This window comes from Salvelinus fontinalis, chromosome 20 (assembly GCF_029448725.1).
Source record: "Salvelinus fontinalis isolate EN_2023a chromosome 20, ASM2944872v1, whole genome shotgun sequence".
NCBI lineage: Eukaryota > Metazoa > Chordata > Actinopteri > Salmoniformes > Salmonidae > Salvelinus > Salvelinus fontinalis.
In genome coordinates, this window is record NC_074684.1 from 26,092,411 (window position 1) to 26,113,079 (window position 20,669).

The window sequence follows — 20,669 nt, forward strand, 5'->3', positions numbered from 1 at the left end:
TGTGTGCTAGGCATAATAGAAGGACAACGGGAGGGTTAAATACTATACACATCATACATAATTTGTTCTAAGCATTTGTATGGTTGAAATCATGAAGTAGGATAATGTACGTCCTAAAATTTTTATTATAATGTACGACTGCTATTCCATTGATAGGCTATCAATAGAATAAGGCTAATGTAATGCAACCTAACGTAATATATATCATACTAAAGCATTCAACCATAATATATAATACTAAACGGGTCAAATCCTACTGGTGCAAACATTATGTAAGATACTGTACGTCCTATAATTCATATTGTACGACCACTTCCATTGGCAGCCTAATGTAATCAAACATGACATACAATACTGAAACAATCAACCGTAATATATAATACTGAACGGGTCAAAGCATACTGATGGAATTAAGACATCCAGAGCTGCAGCTGGATACTATAGTTTTCGTCACTGAATGTGCTAGCTAATGACAGCTCCTGCAACATTCTCCCAGGATGTAATGAGGACGGGGTGTTTTGGGTGTACTTGTTTTCAAGTCGGAGTACGCCGTGCCACCGGAGGTCATACCCCTCGAACTTTGCCTATGACAGGCTGTGTGTCTTGTGCACATGCCTGCTCCTACAGTCGGTTATGTGGACAGTTTTGGCAGACACTGTTTTGACCAAGTGTAACACTATTTTATCCTTCCTCAGTCCAAACAATATGACCCATTTCTTTTACTGGCATACAACAATTTTCCGTGGGCAGTAACTCCCCCAGGCCAATGAGCCTAAAAACAAATAGACTGGCACTTCCATCAAAGTTATCTTTATTGCTTGAAGATATAACAGTTATTCACTTACTGATCTGGTCAAGTTTGTTTTTATCATATGTGTAGTCTCGGTTTTCCCTCCTCGAAGACCAGCAAGGTACACCTGAGGCTTGGGGACATTGCTATTGCCATCCCTCTTGCTCTGGCATGCAACATCTTCGAGGAGGTAGGTTTGGGTGACGTTATCCCTCCTCATGTGACTTAGATTAGTCTGCATTGAGTGGGTCACTTTACTACGAAGATTGGCCTGAAAAAACATGCCCATTACCAAAGGCAGAACATAAAATGTAACCTTCTTGAATAAAAAATATCCATGCAAGAAGACCATGGTAAACCTACCACTGATAAAATGAAACAGTACACTCAAGAGTCAATTAAAATCACATACCAATTTGATTGCTTTTCTCCTCAGCTCCCACTCATTCCACTCGTATGACTTCACAATGTTGGTCTCCAACAAATGAGTGTCTGTCTGAGTGCTGCTGTCACACTTTGTAATGGGTTTTACCAACAGTCTCTCCCCTGACTGCATCTACAGAGACAAAATTGAAGTGAACTGTGGGTAAAAAAATATTACTGCAAGTTCCGAAGATGCTATGGAAGAATTATGACTTAGTGAACATAGTGCCTTCGGAAAGTATTCAGACCCCTAGACTTCTTCCAGAGGAAGTCTGGAGCTCTGTCAGAGTGACCATCGGGTTCTTGGTCACCTCCCTGACCAAGGCCCTTCTCCCCCGATTGGTCAGTTTGGCTGGGTGGCCAGCTCTAGGAAGAGTCTTGGTGGTTCCAAACTTCTTCCATTTAAGAATGATGGAGGCCACTGTGTTCTTGGGGACCTTCAATGCTACAGAAATGTTTTGGTACCCCTCCCCAGATCTGTGCCTCGACACAATCCTGTCTCGGAGCTCTACGGACAATTCCTTCAACCCCATGGCTTGGTTTTTGCTCTGACATGCACTGTCAACTGTGGGGCCTTACATAGACAGGTGTGTGCCTTTCCAAATCATGTCCAATCAATTGAATTTACCACAGGTGGACTCCAATCAAGTTGTAGAAACATCTCAAGGATGACCAATGGAAACAGCATGCACCTGAACTCAATTTTGAGTCTCAAAGCAAATTGTCTGAATACTTACGTGTAAGGTATTTCTGTTTTCTATTTTTTTATAGATTTGCTAACTTTTCTAAAAACCTGTTTTTGCTTTGTCAATGTGGTAGTGTGTGTAGATTGCTAAGGGTTTTTATTTAATCCATTTTAGAATAAGGCTGTAACGTAACAAAATGTTGAAAAAGTTAGGGGGTCTGAATACTTCCCGAAGGCACTGTACCTCAGGATATGGAGTGACACAGGCAAACTGTTGGTGGAGTTGGAGGAGCTGGATAAGCTCAGGGGACTGCTTTGCTTTCTCTGCCACATGGGCAATGTACTCATCTGGCTTGGATCCAAATCTTAAAGCTGCCTCCTTGGAGCTGAAAACATAGTATTTCTCCCTATGTTTCAGGACTCCTATGCTTGGGTTGCCTGAAACAACAGTCTATTTTACATGCAGCATTGGGATGTTCAGTTAGAAAAAGACAAGTTGGCATAATACATCAGTTCATTTTTTTCCCTCCCCTTTTCTCCCCAATTTTCGTGGTATCCAATCGCTAGTAATTACTATCTTGTCTCATCGCTACAACTCCCGTACGGGCTCGGGAGAGACGAAGGTCGAAAGCCATGCGTCCTCCGAGGCACAACCCAACCGCACTGCTTCTTTAACACAGCGCGCCTCCAACCCGGAAGCCACCAATGTGTCGGAGGAAACACGGTGCACCTGGCCCCCTTGGTTAGCGCGCACTGCGCCCAGCCCGCCACAGGAGTCGCTGGAGCGCGATGAGACAAGGAAATCCCTACCGGCCAAACCCTCCCTAACCCGGACGACGCTAGCCCAATTGTGCGTCGCCCCACGGACCTCCCGGTCGCGGCCGGCTGCAACAGAGCCTGGGGACGAACCCAGAGACTCTGGTGGCGCAGTTAGCACTGCGATGCCCTAGACCACTGCGCCACCCGGGAGGCCCATAATACATCAGTTCTGGTGAATATTTTCAATAAGGGGGGAAATGAACGTTAGTTGTACAACAACGTATACAATTGCCACGTTCAAAACTCCACATACCTGGCAGTAAAAGCCCATCCTTCTTCACAAGTGTGTAACCACAAATTCCATTGTACTGCAGTGGTAATTTGTCAAAGTTGGCTGTTGTCTCAGGCAAGAGCCACTCTTGTGTTTTGATCTCATAGGGGTCAATACGGTTTTCTGACAAGGTGAATAACAAACAAAACAATTTATCTACTACAAATTAAACATGTAAAACCATTAGCCAATGATAGAGATGTAGGAAATGCAGTGCTTTACTGTGGCGGTATAAACACAGACTACGTCCCAAATAGCACCCTATTCCCTAAGTAGTGCACTACTTTATACCAGGCCCCATAGGAAATAGTATACCATTTCGGATACTTACCTGAAGACTCCTTCATTCTCTGCTCGTACTTCTTGATCTCCGACCCCAGTATGTCCTCCAACTGACCATCAGGGAAGAGCTGGGACTGAGCAGCCAGAAAGGGCTGCAGGTTCTCCATTATGTTACTGAGGATGCTCAACAGCACCATCTCATCTTGAAGACCTGACCAGAACTTTGCCAGAGCTGTGAAATGGGGCTGGAAGGATACATAGTACATGAGTTGAGGCTTAGACATTGAAAGGCCCTTTTTCTAGACACAGGTTAAGCCTAGTCCTGGACTAAAAAGCACTTTCTAAATGGAGATTCTCCATCGAGTTAGCTTTTGAGTCTAGGACTAGGTTTAATCTGTGTCCGGGAAACCGTCCCATAACAAAACAACTCAAATATTCACACACATGCATATACATATACACATACATATATACATACGTATACACAAGATACTGTACTTACAAAAACCTGTGCAGTGGGTACTGCAGTCTTTGAATGTACGGTGACCCTCAAAAGCTTCATACGTGTCGCTAGTTCAGTCTGTAGGGTTTCAACTTGCTTTGCACATAGAATGACATCTGCCTGGTGAGGAATTTAATCAGAATAATGGGTAAAATTATTATGCAACACAATACTCTTGAACTGCTCATTGCGACAATTTCATGTACTGACTTGAAGTCATGACGCCCATCACCTTCTAGCTAACTCACCAAAATAACTTTGAGAAAGGCTTCATGTTGTCGTACATTATAGAGAGCCTGTTTAAGCATATCCAGAGGAACAATACTTTCTCTGGTCTCAACCTCAGGGTCCAGGAGCCTCTCCAGCCAGGATGTGTACTGCCAGGCCAAACTCTGAGAAAGCTCCAGCTCCCATTCAATGTCTTTACTGGTGGATGGAATGGCTTCATTCAGAATAGCTGGCACTAAATGGAAGTTGAGGACAAAATTGAAATACACATTTGGAGCTCTGAGAAATTGTTTCAGTTATCAAGGTCTATCAAAAAAGATAAATGTGATGTTTTGGAACTTACAGTCGTCTATGCCCTCTCCTCCTTTCCTGCTGTCTTTGTTGAAGAGACGGATGCCAGTCACAATCATGCTGAGGTCGTTGAGCTGTTGCTCCTTGTCCTTCTTGATGAGAGACATGAAGGTCCCCAGCTCTGACTGGGGAAAGACGCTCTGTAAGGCAGCTGCAAAACACCACAGTCAGTTGTGAGCAAAATAGGAATAAACTGATCATTGCTGGAAAACGTGATGATTCCCACATTTTAAAAACTCACTTCGATGGACAGTGTAATTACAATTGACCATTTCCTTTCCCATCTTTGTGAATAGTGATTCTTAACAGGTGGTACAAATTACAATAAAATAGTCCTTATGATTACCTGTAGCCTCTCGCACTGTGGTGATGTCTGTGGAAGAACCCAGGCCCGAGCGCAGCAGAACATAGCTGACAATCTTATGGTAAAGGCCCTCCAGATCCTCACGTGTTTTCACTCGGCTGTCAGTGATTTCTCGACTCACTGGGACTAGCCTTGACTGTAGTACCCGCTGGTGCTCCTCAATGAACTCACCTGGGACACAAAACAAGACCTTTGAAGCAAGACCAGTATCCCATGCCCTTAGATGTTACACATGTCCCAACAGCTAGGGTTTAGTTAGTACGCCTTATACATCATAAATTGTTAATGCATTCTTTGAGCATTTTAAAGCACCCACTTACGTCGAGATGTGTAATTCATGTCGAAGTAGACTTGCATCTTGATTGTGTCAAGGGCAGGGCTCCCCTGGTCCATGAGTTTGTCCACACACAACTGCAAAGGAATAACACGGACGTTGAGCCCATTGCGCAAAGATCTCAGGCATGCTACCAGCCAAACCGGGGACAGGGTCTTGGTTATAATTAAATGCACTTACTTCCACAAGTTTTCTAACATCTTGCTTGGTAAGAGTCCGATCAACGTTAAATAGATTTCGTGAGTCCAACACAACAGCTTTTACCTAATAGGAAAATCATTGATTAGACAACGTTAAACAGACACATTACCACACACGGCTAGTTACCGAACGCTTGCCACGTTATTAAATTAGTAAACCAGGTACCTACCATGAAAGCCACTAATGTTTCGGACACAGCATGCCCTTTTCCGTCACATTCTTGGGCGATTTCTCGAATTATGTTTTTTATCACACTTTCTGCTTTAGCACGAGACATGTTTTAGCTTGCAAGCTACGGAGATCATGCAAATTCTCCACTGCTGCACAGCGTCCTGGTTCCCCGTCGGTTGCCATGGTAACCAATGAAACACTGCAACAGGATGTAACAGTAGTATGCCTAGTTTGTAATGCACATCTGACTGGTGAATCTTCATTTACTCAGTGTTATTACTTTGCAGATCATTTTTTATGGAGTATCTAATAGAAACATGCAACAGTCAGATACATAAAAATATTTATTCTAATAAACAGACCTGACATACAACTTTGTTTAAGTAAATCATAGCAAGACTCGAGCATGGATTATACAATCAAAACCAAGAGGCTGGGACTTATTCAACCTCTGACCACCAAGACCTAACATAAAATGAGCTGACTATTCATCAGTCTCCATATTTCAGCACTCATAAGGCCTTTCCATTTCCCACAGGGAACGCTTCAGACATCCATTTAAAAAGACCTGTGATTAAGATCACATGGCAACCCCACTTCTTTAGAGTAGAAAAACATGGCAGTTATAAAAACACACTGAGAAAAAGCAAAAATCGTGCCAAAATCAAAGAGCGGCTATGTAATAAGTGAATCACACTAGATACTAGTAAGTCTACTGTAAATACAATGGGGTTGATCAAAATATTGCAAGTTATTTAAACTAATAAGGCCAATTGCTTGTCCAAAGTATCCATAGGAAGTCAAAGAAAACAATAAAATGCTAAGGGCATAGCCAACATGGCTATCAGGTAGCGTCAATGAAACAAAATTCACTCTCATCAAGTTCAGGTATTTGCTGTCAAAATACTTAGAAAAACCATGCATTTAAGTCAGATATGACCCATTCATAAAAGCCGAAAGATCACTCAATATTCATAAGTCAAAAAAGTCAATATATTGTGAACAAACATGTAAAGTCAAATATGAAAATAAATACAATGTGAACCAACAAATCATACCAGTCAAGAATAGAGGTTGTCAGTACATTGAATCAAGGGCCCAATCAAACAAATGCATGTTAAGGATCAATGCACAATACAAACAGTGATTGTATACAGCTGAGTAATGACACTAAATTCAGGACTTGTGCAATATAGGCCTTATATTATTTGGGACATGAAACGTACCCTAATCAGCACCAAGTGCAGACTCAAGACAGAAGGAAAACTCAAATGGATAAGTAAAATGAACAGTCAGTCTACCATTCAGGCATGGTGGCATCAGACAGTACACACTAAACACGTCACCTGCATTGATTTAGCTACAAGTCTTGGAGGGAAAACTACAGTATCTCACCAAGTGGACACAGAAAATATAACGGACATTTTAGGTTAAGTTATTTAAAGACAACTTTAGAAAGCCAATTTAAAACAGAAATATTTACGGACAATTTCAATATTAACTTTAGAAAGCTCATCTTAAAATAGGAAAATGAACCGACAAACTATATTCAAATTTGGGGCACTTACGTACAGTTCTGGGCATTGTCGTAGTAGCTCCTCAGAAACTGAGAAGATAACTCAAAATGGGCCCTTAAAACAGACACGTTTCCCTACCATCACCAAAATACCCGGTTCAAGTGCCTTCTGTCATATTCCTAAAAAAAAGTAATAAAAAGTGGAGAAAAGGGTAGAAAAACAACCTAATATTTCAAGAGGCACACCCATCCCAGTTACTTTTTTTGTTGTCATTCAGAGGAGAATCAGTCACCTTTCTTTACATAAGGCCAGATCCTGATCAGGGGATTCATGACAAGCATTAAAGCTAGCATGTAAATTAATCTTCCTTTGACAGGATTTCTGCCACAGTAAGCATAAAACGGAACATTCCCAAGTATTGTCTGATCAAACAGTAGAAACATTTTATATCACACCCAAAGTACCAGATCGTTGGAAGTGTCAGTGCTGAACATCAGTAATGAAAGACGTAGTACATGTACAACACCATTGAAAACGATAAAAAAGGTTTAAAAAGCACAGACGTAGAAACTAGGCACTATTGGAGAGCTATACTCTATTGCACATGTGTAAAAACTTGAACCCATACATTTCAGGTGAGTACAGCTCAGAAGCACTTCCTGAAAACAATCTGGGGGCCATATTCCTCATATTCCTCTTGGCTGATCCAGGCCGAGGCAAAGGAAGACAAGTTGGCCAGCACTGCACCTCCACTCCATACAGAGAAATCTCTGTCCTTAGGGCTTGTCACCCGAACACACTCCCCCAAATCTGTAGGCACCATGGTTCTAATTTCACTCTGAAGCCGCTCAGGCAGGCCAGCCAACAGGGTATTTCCACCTTCACAGGGGAAATAAATATATTCAGACATGGGCAGATGAGTGGACAAGTATTCAGCAACTAATAAACCAAAAACTATGTACCTGATAGGACAATGTTCCCCAAAAAACTCCGCCGGAGGTCAATGTCTGAATTAAGGATAGACTTGAAAATACTCTCATGCATCCCGTAATGGTCTCGTCCAATCAGCTCTGGCTTAAACAGAATCTCAGGAGCCCTGTGGGTGGAAGACGCCACCGATTAACAGATCTTAGCCAACCCTTGATGGCTATCCAAAGGCTTACTTGGTATCACCATAATCAAAACTGAACAATAAATGTCACCGTTTGCAAGGGGAAACACTTACAGTTCTTAGTCTCAATTTCCTCAGACAAAGCAGAACACATATTTATCCATACTCATTAGGGTGAGTGTTTAGTTTTCAGAGTGAGGATACAGGGGCCCTGTTAGATGGTTACCTGAACCGCTCTGTGCCGAGGTGGACGACTTGTCCATCAGGCATGGTGTAATACATCGCACTGCTGGCCGACCCTCCACAGGCTAGCTCAGATTCATAGTCCTGGGACACCCGGCAGCATTTCTCCTTCATCTCCCTCACAATCTCCATCTCGGCAGAAGTGCGCATGCAGAACCCCTGCTCCTGCAGAAGCTGGTACACAGGACCGCGACACACAATACAGACAATGGACATTGTTTTCAAGTGATCATCATTTTGAACTAATGGTTTTAGACCGAATCCCTGTCATAAATACATACAGAATTATGCGTTAATATCAAGTACCTTTTTAAGGTGCATCGTAACATCATGGCCAGCCAAGGTGCAGCGCTGCACTGCGTGTGGTAGACAGTATCCCTCAAACACTGGCACACTATGGCTCACTCCATCCCCAGAGTCAAACACTACACCTAGTAGGAGAAACAGATACTCTAAATGATTATCCTCCATCTTCAAAATTATTCAACCAAATAGTAGATGTATAGTAACCAGTCTTAGATTCTAGCTTTAAACAGGTCTTTGAAAGCATACTGTCCTCTTCTCTGGGACACAACTGACTTAAATATATGTTAACCGACTAGACACATTTGTAGAGTATATAATCGTGCTCGTTTTACCTGTGTTTCTCCCTGCTGCGTAAAGTGCCAGCACCGCCTGCATGGCCACGTAGGTGAGTGGAACATTGAAGCGCTCAAACATGAGTTCCACCATGCGCTGACGGTTCTCCAGCGGGTTCATGGCTGCCTCGGTCAGTAGGACAGGGTGATCGTCTGGTTCCACACGCAACTGCTGGAATGTGTGGTGCCAAATCTGAAACCAGACAATTGAGCAGTGAGGTCAATGATCAAAACCACCACAGCCTGATACTATGGCTTCATCAGTACTCCCAAATGCACCACTAAAGTGCATACAGAATATTGGATAAAATTAAGTCAACAATATATCACCAACCTTTTCCATTTCATCCCAGTTGCGTATAATTCCATTCTTCATGGGATACTTCAGTGCCAGGACTCCTCTCATATGTTGAGCCTCATGTCCAATATAGTTCTCCCGTTCCAAGTAGCCATTCATTATTTCCTGATGGCAAATTAGAAAGTCCGCACATAGGGAAAGCTATGGTTGCCAATACGACCTTAACTTAATGAAAAACACAGCCCAAGAGTATAGATGCCACATACTTGGCTGTTGCCTTACCTCGTATTTTGGCAGCCCAATGATATTTGGGAATATAGTATTCGGGAGGTCCTGATCAGCAAACCCCGCTTTCATCAAACCAGACCCTGTGTCCAGCACAATAGGGGTCTTGAAATTGGTCATCTAAAAAATAAATAAAGCCTATTTTACTGAAAGAAAAATATAATAATCAAGTCTATGGTGAATAATGTGGACGTCTAACTAAAGCCTTACGTCTCTGGTGGGGATGTGGTGATTGGGTTGATTGACAGGTGATCTCCTGGCAGTACCACACCTCTGAAACCCATCAGAGACCTCTACTTCTCTCCACTCATCAGCTCCGCTTGGTTCACATGATCCAGATGTTACTTCAGCAGACATACGAGATGGCTCTTCAGAATTAGACCCCAAATGTGTTAATAACACATCCTCAGATTTCTGGGAGCAGTGGATTTCTATCTGAACACAGTCAGAGTCAACAAGCGTTAATGTTGATCCCATAGAGCAGCCACCTAGCATTGACTGTTCATGGAACTCCAAAGGGTTATTACATAAGGATGCCTGTTGATCGGCGAAGGGGTTGTCATTGTTGTCACTTCTGTGTTTATTCACATCTTGACTCAGAACAGGATTAGGATAACTGTTTGTAGGTTTGAGGTGTCGCTCTTTAGGCTTCGGATGAGTATTGAGCGCAACTTGCGGTGTGAGCCTAGGGTTAGGGTCTGAAATACTATCAGGGCAGTGAGTTCTATACATGGGTTCAGTTGGGATTTTGAGTTCTTGACCTTTATCATTCACAGGAACAGATGCCTTTCTTGGTTTAGGCACAGGGTGGTTGTTGGCATTAGCACCTGGGTCAAATGCTCCATGTTCAGGGCACATTTCACATATAAAGAAGGTAGTCTCTAGTGTGCAACTTTGAAAAGCTTCCCCAGATCTTAAATCTTTCTCTGTACCCTCATGGCTTTGGATTCCAACCTCTTCAATAGATTCATTGGGATCAGAAGTGATTTGTGGTAGAGTTAAATCTTGTGGTGAAATGTGCTCAGTAAGATCACAGTAGCTGGGGGTGTCGACTTCTACCATGGCATCACCACAGCCGGATATATTAGCGTCACCATGTGGGGACTGACCATTTACACTTTGAACACATGTTTGTGATAGAGGGGTTTTGGCATGATCTGGACATGGGGTTGCAGTAATACTGAGGGATTCATTAGGATCCAGGTTTATGGAGTCTTGGGGTAAGGATGGCAAGTGCTTTACGTTGTGGTGTTGGCTCCTATTGTCTGATATAAGATTATCACAGAGTGCACGGTCCTCCAAGTTAAGTTTAGAAGTCCTTTCCATTACTGAGCATTTCACTACTTTCCTGGTTCTGCTCATCCTCTTGAGTTGACATTCTTTGGTCATCTCTTTGTCTAGGCTATTTTCCATCACATCCACTTCCCTTTTCTCCCTCTCTAGTTCTAATAGAAACTCCTGCCTCTCCTTGCTCGTACTTCGGGAAACCACTGATTGAGTGGGCTTTTCATCAAGGCACTGCTTCTCAGCCCGTCGAAGCTGGTGGATCTTGAGGCTCTCCTCCATGATGAGCTCATCCAGAACGTGCAGTCTTCTCAGCTCCTTCAGCAACTCTCCCCTGCTGCTTTGAGGGCACATCAGACCAGTCAACCCAGTCTCCGTCAGCCGTCCACTGTGGCCCACGCTGTGTTCTGAGGCCACAGTTTCACTGGTTGCCTCTGGTGACCTGCATTCACTCTGGTTGTCAGTGTCTGCAGAGGCAAGACTGTCATCAAGGCTCAGGACACCATGTGCCTTAAGGTCACTGGAGGACATCTGGAAAACAAAAACATTGTTATTAATAATAACAGAAATAAAAAAAAAAGTGGAGATTCCCATCAGCTGATTATCTATTACAATTTTAAAGTCCGCCAAACAAAATAAACTTAGCTTGTATTAAATTAAATCTATTTTCAATCTTGTAAAAACAATACTTTCTTACAAATCTCCAGGGGGGGGAAAATATAATTTGTTGACAAGTTCATTTTGTTATTGCGAAAATTAAATAATCTAATTTATAGAATCCAATTTGTAATGTATGGACAGTTGTCTACTTTGTTCATAGTTCACCAGCTTAAGTGGTTCCATGATCCACATTGACCTAGAGGTACACATTTATATCATGACCTACCACACTTACCTGCGCCTCACTGCCCCATGATTCCCACGGTTTGCTCGTGCTCTCAGTCTTCAGAAGGACAGCCAACATCTGCTCCTGTACCATCACATTCTCTTCCTCCTGTAAAAACAAAGTTAGAGAAGTGTTAACAAATGCAAGCTATTGGCCTACGCCATGGTTTAGTGAGGCCTGCAAAATTACAGGAACTCAAATTTCCTGCTTATTCCCTCCTGATTCTGGGAATCCTCCATCCGGGATTTCTGGAACACCAGGGAATTTATTGAACCTTCCCGGAATTTCACAACCCTAGGTTAAGGTCACTATTAACAATCTCAGTCATGTGCTAATCTGAGGAGCCAAACCATTTACTGTTTCAGCATGAAGACAATCCATTGAATATTTGTACCAACATGCCTCTAGTATTCCAGCTGCACGGTCCAAGATCTCCTCTACCTTCCTGAGACCCTCCTGCTCCTTCAGGTCCCAGTCATTTAACGAGACTTCAGTCATGGAGCTGGTTATCCTGCAAACACAAACAGCAACAAGATGAGTGCTTTCGCTTTCATAGTTTACTAGGCACAATGAGCACCTATGAGGACCATGTCAGGAGACAAGAGCATAATGTGTTATTACCTTTCACTAATGTGTTATTACCTTTCACAGCGGTCCTGTTTGGGGTCGTGAAAGTCATACGTATCCCAGAGTAGAGTGGGGCTGCTCTCTGCAGTGTAGTTGGGCCCATCTCTTGCATCTGTGATGGTGCTGGAAAGGGGATCCCGAATGGCACTCAGTTCCGAGTCATCAAAGCTGTCCTGTGCCTGTAGGATACTGTCGCTGGGCTGTGCTCCTCTGCTCTGAGGGTTGGTTTGTACCTCCGTCTGTGTGGGCTGGTCTCTGGACCAGTTGGATAATTGGTCGCTGTGGTGGGAGCACTCTGAAGGGTTTGGGCTCTTGACGTCCCGCAGCTGTGGTGACTGTGATGGGTTCTGAGTGATGGTGACCGTGTAGGAGTTCTCAAGGTCTTCCACAGGCAGACTGAGCCATGGATTATGGGGCAGGGTAGCCGAACGCTTCAGCTTGATCTCAAAATGCATCGAGTCCACAGTTATCTTTGGGATGATCTGAATGTTGGCGCTTGAGGTGCTGCCCACAGATCCAAAGTCAAACTCCTCCCTGCAGTCCTCAACATCAGACACGCTGGAGATGTTCTCCTCGTGGATCTGGGGCTGCCTGGTGATGGGCCTGAAGGAGTCCCTGGTGCCTGGTACCCTGGACAGCCCCTCCCATCCCTCTCGCACAGCTCCAGTCTCCATGTGGCCGCTTCCTGCTCCATCAAAGCCAGAGTCAAAGGAGCTGAGGGAGGGAGGCTTCCCCACAGCAGACACAGCCCCAGAGACGGCACTTGAGGGAGACGTACCCAGAGGGGCCTGATGGTGCTTGAGGTTGGAGAGAGAGCCGTGGCTGTGCATGTTGTCCTTAGTGTGGCAGTCGGATCTGGAACAAGAGGTTCTACTGTGACTAAACGTCACATCTGGAATGTTGAGACTGGCTATAGGCAGAGTACCTGAGGCCAGGTTAGTATGTGGCACAGGTCCTTCCCTGTGGCTGGCTCTCAGAAACTCATACTGCCACTGCAGCGCCGACTGGAGGTCGTTGATAGGTACTACACCTGGACAGGTCAGAAGTTTACACAGATTCATGCATCTGAAAGAAAGAAAGTGCCAGGGTCAATGCAAAAACTATGATAAAAGTCACCAGATCAAATAACTACGGAAGTCTGTAGTTAATACCCTCCTAAAGCATTTCAAATCGCACTGTGATATAAAACAGTATTATGCAACAGTAGTTTCTCACCTTTGTGACAGCTGTTTGCCAGTCTGCTGTAGCTGGGCGTCAGGGATGACGTTGGCCAGGTGAGCAAGCTGGACCAGGTCCTCCATGTCCGGGGAGGGGTTGTTTCTCAGGAAGTCACAGACTGCCTGCCTCCACACAGGGAAAGGGCAATGCATCTCCAGCAGGTGGCGCCGCCTGGGGAGGCGGTCATAGTTCACACCCCACAGAAGGTCTTGGAGAAAGTTCTCACACAGGACTATGTTGTACCAACTATTGGCCTGTTGAGATTAAAGAAATTGAGTACATGACATCAGATTAAATTGACAATGTCTAACCACAACACAAACCACATGCACATCACAGGAGATAAACATGTAAAATGTAATGTGATTTCAAGAATTTCTAATTGTAGTCTTTCAATTACATCACCACTTCAGTATAATATAAAAAGTTGGCATGCACAATCAGGAATCATAAAACATTAGTGCAAGTGGACAACCACTTTTTTGTAGTAGTGGTAGAAGTCAGAGACTGCTCGGAGGGTCTGATGAGGGAGCTCTACAGCAGCGTGGAAGTTCTCCTTCAGTCTGTCCAGATCCTGCACCCACTCTTCCCTGGTCTGGACATCACCAGGAGGCAGAATCTCAGCTAATGTGTGGATCACATCTTCAGAACAGCGAACCAGGGCCTGACAAGGAGGACAAACCACCGCTGTGTCATTTGGGATCCATACAGCAGCTTGAATACGGCAATGCACCAATCTTAGGAGGAAAAAAATCAGATTAGCCTATATTTACCATGGCAGGGGTATAGATCGATGCCTCAAATTCTGACGTTAACATCTCAGCCCTTCTGGCATCTTTAGAGATCTCTATTCTGTAAGGCTGGAGCTTCTCGTTCTGAAGGCTTTTAATCTGTTCTGTTATCTGCAAGTGGAGGTAAATAAAGCAAAATAATTAAACATTTAAATAAGCCTCTGAAAATGGATAAAGGCAAGACAACTGGGTCATGTTCATTAGGCAACAAATAGAAGAACTGACAAACAGGAAAGGACTGGACTAACGACCAATTTTTGTTTTCAGTTGCAAAGCCTCTTAAAATGTTTTTTTGTTTTGTGCCCAAATTAACATTTTAGAGTAATTGTTATGTATTATAACAAACCTGCTGTGCCTCATTACACAGCTGGAAGACCTGTAGCTGGAGGTGGGCCTTGGAAAAGGCCTGTTGCCACAGCAACTCAATTTTTTCCACAGCCACAGTTATCCTGTCAACAAAGACAACAATAAGATACATTCAACCCGGGAAAAAGACTCAATGTAGCAGAATACTATGATGAACCTTGAAATAGAACAGTTAGATATACATTACTAACATAATATCTATCCATTGACAGCTTTGTCTATATAGCAAGTCATTGTGTCAAATATGCAAGTCTTCCCTTAAAAAAATAATAAAATGCACACCTTACTCCTAAGGAAAACACTAAATACCAGCTATCCTACATTTACTTTGTCAGCAGTGTCAGTGCCTACCACACAGTACAGTACCTGCTGTAGTTCTGCAGCATGTCGAAGGCTGTGTTGGTGAAGAGGGCTGTCCCGGCCATGGCGTGATAGCACGAGTTCTTCTCAGGGTAGCGCATCTTCTCCACCACACACTCACAGTGCCTCAGCAGCTCATCCAACCCCAGCTCCCTACACACCACAAGGATAGTAGAGTTCAACATGTCCTCTGTACATAATATGTACATACGCAGTCACTCAGCCTTTGCAGGGGCACAAGAGTCCATAGATTCAAGGAAATCCTTCAAAAGGCGTTGCAACTTGAGGCATGTAACTTAAGCCATTATAAGTACTTAGAAAGTGAGCATATGTACAGCAGCTTTGTGTAGATCAACTCAGCTTACACATGTACTACCCAAAGTAGGCATTTGTTATGTTCAACTGAATGAGAGCCCAATGGTGAAACGGAGTCTCTTACCGCCGAAGCATTTGGAACTTGGACTCGTTGGTGTAACAGAAGGCCTTCAGCTCAGTGAAGGCAGAGGGGACAGGCTGTCTGGAGAGGGTCTGCAGAGTGGAGATGGAGGACGGGAGCCTCTGAACCACCGAGAGAAACTCCTGGACAAAGCCATCTATCTCCTACATAAAGTCCAAGAAGCTAGTTAGAAGGATGATGAGGGTGAGATGAAGTAGAAAAAAAATACAATAAAGTAAATCCTGTTGCATCAAAAAAGCATTTGTCACATGCTTGTCAAAGTTGTACAGCCACCAACCAATAGGCAAAAGACAACAAATGTACAACAAGGTTGGCTCACCTACTCAACCTACCAAGAATCCATTTAGTTACTGTAACAGCACAACATTGTAAACGAAAACATGAATTATAGCATCTCAAAACAGACTGCCCTCAGCAGTACTAATGAATAGTCAACATGGGTGAATACCCAGTCAAACATGAGTGAATATGATCAAATGGCGAGAGGAGAGGGGGCCGCCTTTCACTTGGTAATGAGGTCCACTGATTGCACTCTGCAATTGCGCAAGCTTCACCAAGGTAACAATGGGTCAGGGGCCACATCACTGAAACTCATGAATGGATTCACAAATGAAAAATCTCCCCACATAACAGTTGAATCACCAACTGCACACTCATCTCTCCAGATAGATTCATTAACTGAATCTACCACAGATGTTTACTAGTGGAAGAAATAAGAATAAAGCTTTGATTGGAAGCAGAGTTCTCCCGCTCTCTTAGTCATTTCATCCTCAAGACAGGCAGCAAATCAAAAGCAGAGGATAGAGGCAGTGAGGTCGTCCTTTGACCCCTGACGGGGAAAGGAGGACAATGCTGCCGTGTGTTAAACCTATTAGTGGAGTTATGACTGATCCTAAGATAATCTACTGCCAAAGCTAGCTGTGGCAAACAAGACTGTCCTTTTAAGAAGATCACATTACACGCACGACAAGACAAGTCATGTATTGCCTAAGATTTATCATGAGAAAAGTCCAGTGTGCTTATTTAACAGAACGAGTAGTGACGCTAGTAGTCAATGGAATTCTTTGAAAGAAAACTGTCATGAGAATTCTTTTGAGATTATATGCCAATGAATGGGCACAAGCATTTTACAACTGGCATAACTTTCCACTTGACCAATAAGCAAAATACCACAGGATGAAATGACAACAGTCCATGTAAATGATTGTAAGAGACAAACCTTGATAAAGGTAACCCAACTCCGATGACAGTAAACCAGGTAGCCTCCTAAAGATGCAGTCAACTGGCTTCTATCAATGTAGTTGGAAAGGTCAAAGACCCCTTTCAGCAGAACTCTCTGTTGGTATTAAAAGGATGTTTAGACACACCCCACACACAATATGAAAGGTGAAGACAGTGAACCCTTCTTACCTTAAAGGGAGCAACACAAGACTTTGATGGTACCAGCAGTTTCAACAATAGTTTCAGAACATCTTTCTTTTTCGGTTGAATTATGTATACAGTGTGCACTGTCCTCCTATGAAGCTAGATGGGACGAGAAATGAATGTTACACTTTTATTGATATTAATGACAACAAGTCAAAATCACACACCTAGTAGTACAACTTGGGTGGGGCACACAAATATCTTCCCCCATTTGGAATTGTAATGAGCCCCACGGTTCTGTCAATGGCCATGACAAATGAGGACAAACTGACATGAAGACTCACTGCTCCATTATCAAAAATGACTAAATCAAATGTACACATTAGTATATTTGTGGACATTAAGAGTCTACCATTTGTTTGTCAAAATTATATGTAATCAGACAAAAAAGCCACAGACAACTGAATTGTATGGCAGATTTCCAAACACCTTAACCAATTTAGCTCAGATAATGCAATTCCTCATACAATTCCACTAGAGCTTATTAAATAACTGAAGGCATATGATCCAGCATGTGATCTCCCTCCCCGCCACCACTTCAGTATTATAGCCCATAACCATCATCCAAGCAGGAAGTGACGCACTTCGCATTGTGCCCTAAAGAGCAACATCAGACAAGAACACTTAATGAGCTAAGAGTACCAGAAAGGCCAATCTGAGGTGGAGCTATGAAGTGCTGAACAACATCATTGTGGCTGAACTGGACACAGCAATACAGAAAACTGAGACTCACGGTCAACACTTCCCAGACAAAACCAACTTATTATTGTTTTTAATTGTGCAAAAGTGGATTGAGGTGTACTAAATAACATTACTTTAAGAACCAACTATGACCATCACTGTAAAGCAATGCCTACAAGCCATCTAAAACATGAAATCTTTGTACAAAATATTAAATGTTACCTCAAATTATTCAAAAGATGGATTTTTATTTTCAAAATGATAGAATAGATACCTCAAGGAGAAGAAGAGTTTCAGCAATGAACCTTGTTGTATTAAGAGTGGCTTGTCTCAAATCAGCCACAACTGAAACCAAGCTCTCCTTCTCCTGTTTCTTACTAAAAAACAAAGCGGCATCAGTAAGGCTTAACATGACTTCCAGTTTTGAGCAATCATCTTAAATGGACATCCGTTAAAAGAATACACATTACATTGTAGGTACATACTTGTACAAACAGAGAAAGTAGTGTATGAAGTCAACCACTTCAGATTTGCTTAGATCTGAAAGACTGCCATGAGAATCCACAGGGAACATGACCAGAGGACAGCCATGCCGATCAAAGGCACCTGTTGACAGAAATCCAATCACTTCATGCGCACATTGTTACAGTTCATGATTTTTTATTGTTTTGTTACATTTTGCACATTGTAACATACAAATAATGAATCGAATGTTTATTATAGCCTACCAGGGAAAACTACTGCTCCCGAGTTTAACACATGATCTGGAGGCAGCGGTAGGGAGGGGGAGGCCCCTTGGAATTCTGAAAGTATTTGTGCGAAACGAATATTTACATTAGAAACATGTCTGGGTACAATTTCTTCGGTGTTTTTCCACTAACCGTAGAAACCAGCGCGTCCAGCGCCTTCCAATCCCCCTCCACATCCAACCCAACTGCAGCCAATAAGTAACAAAACTACCCTCACTACAATACATCAGAACAGAGCTTATTTGCAGGCACATTTTACACACTTACAATTTCCCACAAACTCAAAGCGCTACCATCACACGTGATATTAGATTGCAACATCATAATAACTTCGTAAATTTGTAACAAATTCTCACGCTACAGCGTGCACTTGACTCGATTCTTACCTGTTGCGTGGCGGCGGCTCATTGTGGGGTTCTCACAGTCCTTTACAAATGTTGAAGCTTTCGTTATTTTTCCTGCCGAAATGCCCAAAAAATATTTAGAATCAATCCTCTCATATTTCCCAACTAAGCATTCTAAAAGACAGCATTATATTTGAGTGTCGGTTGGACAAGAGACTTGGGATCTAGTCCACTTGTTTCCGCCATATTGAGTTCATTCCGAACAGGGTATCATGCGGTTGAGCAATTCCATTGAGTGGATGCTGCAAGCCCTCATTTATAACTTCAAATATCGGAGGGCGGGGAAAAATAACGAGAACGTGACTTGCATGGAGAGACGCCTAGCTGTTAACAATCTGTCAACTGATGGCAATCAATGCAATGCTGTATTTAGATTTATTATTTTGAGATTCATGATCATGCAATGCTAATAAAATAAACCATTGAACAATAAATGGCACGCACAGATTATTTCAAAGTGATGTAACACAGTTCATCCTAATGAGAACGTAAATCATTCCTGGCATTACAGATTATGAAATAAACTTTTACCTACCAAAGTTTTGTTGTTGAAATCAACATGTGACCTGCCTATATGACAGGTACTTGTGATGCCTGGCATAATCACACGATCAGAAATCAAACAGACAAAATGACTGCAACTATTACATAAACAAATAGCATGCGGATAATCAGATTTATTACAGTTGACCAATTGTGATAAGCCAGAGACGCATGCTTTTCTGGGCTTCTATTCGTTCACTTGTCATTCAACCTGTACATTTCTTTGATGGTAGGATAAAGTCAGCTTGATCAGGCTTCAATTCTTTAAACTGCTGATTGATGAAATGTTGAAATGCTGCCCTTGTTTCTTCCAGGTCATCCATATATACTTGCTTATCGGCTACAGCTGTACGGAGGTCCCTGATGGTCTTGTCCAGCAGAGTCTCCAGCGCTTGTGTTGATTCCTTCAAGGTAGTTAGTTCTGCCTTGTACCGCCCCTCCGCCTCGTCTATGTTGCGTTGGGCAATATCCATCTCCTCCCTTCGGGTTCTCTCGATATTACCAGTGATGCTGGATATCATCACTGCCCTCACTTCCACCAGTATCTCGTCTTTTTTCTTGCTGGCCACCGCCTTCGCATCCTCCGGTTGCAGCATGAAGTCCCTGTTGTAAACATATCACATAATGTGTTTGTGAACCACAATAGGAAAATCATTAGCCGGTCACAGATCTATTTGAGATTTTGCGTACTCCTCCGTTGTCATCATTTTCAAGCCAAGCATGTTTGCCACGACAATTCCAAGATGGCAAAAACAGACAGGCAACCAAGCTAGAAAATTATGACTATAAAAAGCACACACATCTCACTCATTACCCCAATTTACAGCCATGAGCTGCTTTTGAAATACTGTAGCTATCACTCTGATCACATATGTCTACCAACATCTCCAAGATAGTGGCAGCGTGTGCAGTAGTTTGTTCCTCTTCTCTTCGGGTTCTCACAACACTCTTAGCATGCCGCTGGGCTATCTTCTCTATGGCCCTTCGGATCTCCTGTGAGGCCCTCTCTTCGTTTCGTTTGCGCAGTTTCTCAATGTCGGACCTGACCTTGCGCTTTGTTTTGATATCATACTCAACCAAAGTCTCCTGAGGATGTCATGAGGCAATTCAATTGATTACATAGGCGTACACATACCCTACACTCTATTAAAATATCTGAGCATCATGGCAATTGTAGGTCTACAGCTTTTTATGAAACAATTGATATAGTAGGCTACTCTATCAATTACAAGTGTTTTCCTTTGATAAGTGTCCTCATACCTGCAAATAAGAGTTTGCATTTTCTACTTTTCTCCTCAAGAGCTCTCTCTCCTTTCTGGCCCAATGAAGTGTCTCTAACACTATTTTCTCAATTTCCATATCAGC

The 20,669-nt window shown here is 42.9% G+C and overlaps 2 protein-coding genes across 5 annotated transcripts in view; both read right to left on the bottom strand.

Moving 5' to 3' along the window:
• The window catches only part of LOC129817582 (cilia- and flagella-associated protein 206-like), a 41,354-nt gene extending 35,763 nt beyond the window's left edge, over positions 1-5,591 (bottom strand). The window contains exons 1-12 of one of the 2 annotated variants that reach the window (XM_055872982.1): positions 5,420-5,591; positions 5,230-5,313; positions 5,036-5,126; positions 4,698-4,886; positions 4,344-4,502; positions 4,021-4,235; positions 3,773-3,892; positions 3,320-3,515; positions 2,971-3,111; positions 2,143-2,336; positions 1,203-1,346; positions 846-1,061 (exon numbers count right to left, since the gene is read on the bottom strand). In XM_055872982.1, the coding sequence (XP_055728957.1) occupies positions 846-1,061; positions 1,203-1,346; positions 2,143-2,336; positions 2,971-3,111; positions 3,320-3,515; positions 3,773-3,892; positions 4,021-4,235; positions 4,344-4,502; positions 4,698-4,886; positions 5,036-5,126; positions 5,230-5,313; positions 5,420-5,527 (1,857 nt within the window). In that variant the 5' untranslated portion in view covers positions 5,528-5,591. Of the gene's footprint in view, positions 1-833; positions 1,062-1,202; positions 1,347-2,142; positions 2,337-2,970; positions 3,112-3,319; positions 3,516-3,772; positions 3,893-4,020; positions 4,236-4,343; positions 4,503-4,697; positions 4,887-5,035; positions 5,127-5,229; positions 5,314-5,419 lie in introns of those variants that run through there. The other variant, XM_055872981.1, reaches the window with a different exon arrangement.
• A 156-nt stretch (positions 5,592-5,747) lies between these two features.
• On the bottom strand, positions 5,748-20,388 carry LOC129817585 (uncharacterized). 3 transcript variants are annotated; one of them, XM_055872989.1, is made up of 24 exons: positions 20,188-20,388; positions 18,744-19,907; positions 18,337-18,411; positions 18,094-18,214; positions 17,883-17,985; positions 16,913-17,026; positions 16,722-16,838; positions 15,485-15,645; positions 15,052-15,198; positions 14,666-14,768; positions 14,302-14,430; positions 14,007-14,192; positions 13,526-13,782; positions 12,326-13,375; positions 12,086-12,194; positions 11,693-11,791; positions 9,724-11,328; positions 9,511-9,633; positions 9,265-9,393; positions 8,931-9,123; positions 8,599-8,723; positions 8,276-8,466; positions 7,901-8,034; positions 5,748-7,817 (listed from the first exon to the last, which is right to left on the bottom strand). In XM_055872989.1, the coding sequence occupies exons 2-24, from the start codon at positions 18,763-18,765 to the stop codon at positions 7,585-7,587; spliced, it is 5,526 nt and encodes a 1,841-aa protein (XP_055728964.1). In that variant the 5' UTR covers positions 18,766-19,907; positions 20,188-20,388; the 3' UTR covers positions 5,748-7,584. The 3 variants fall into 3 exon arrangements, with proteins under 3 accessions (XP_055728964.1, XP_055728962.1, XP_055728965.1); XM_055872987.1 differs by having other exon boundaries at positions 18,744-20,388; XM_055872990.1 differs by lacking the exons at positions 13,526-13,782; positions 14,007-14,192; positions 14,302-14,430; ... (8 more) ...; positions 18,744-19,907; positions 20,188-20,388 and having other exon boundaries at positions 12,326-13,165; positions 13,236-13,327.
• Positions 20,389-20,669: the final 281 nt, after the last annotated feature.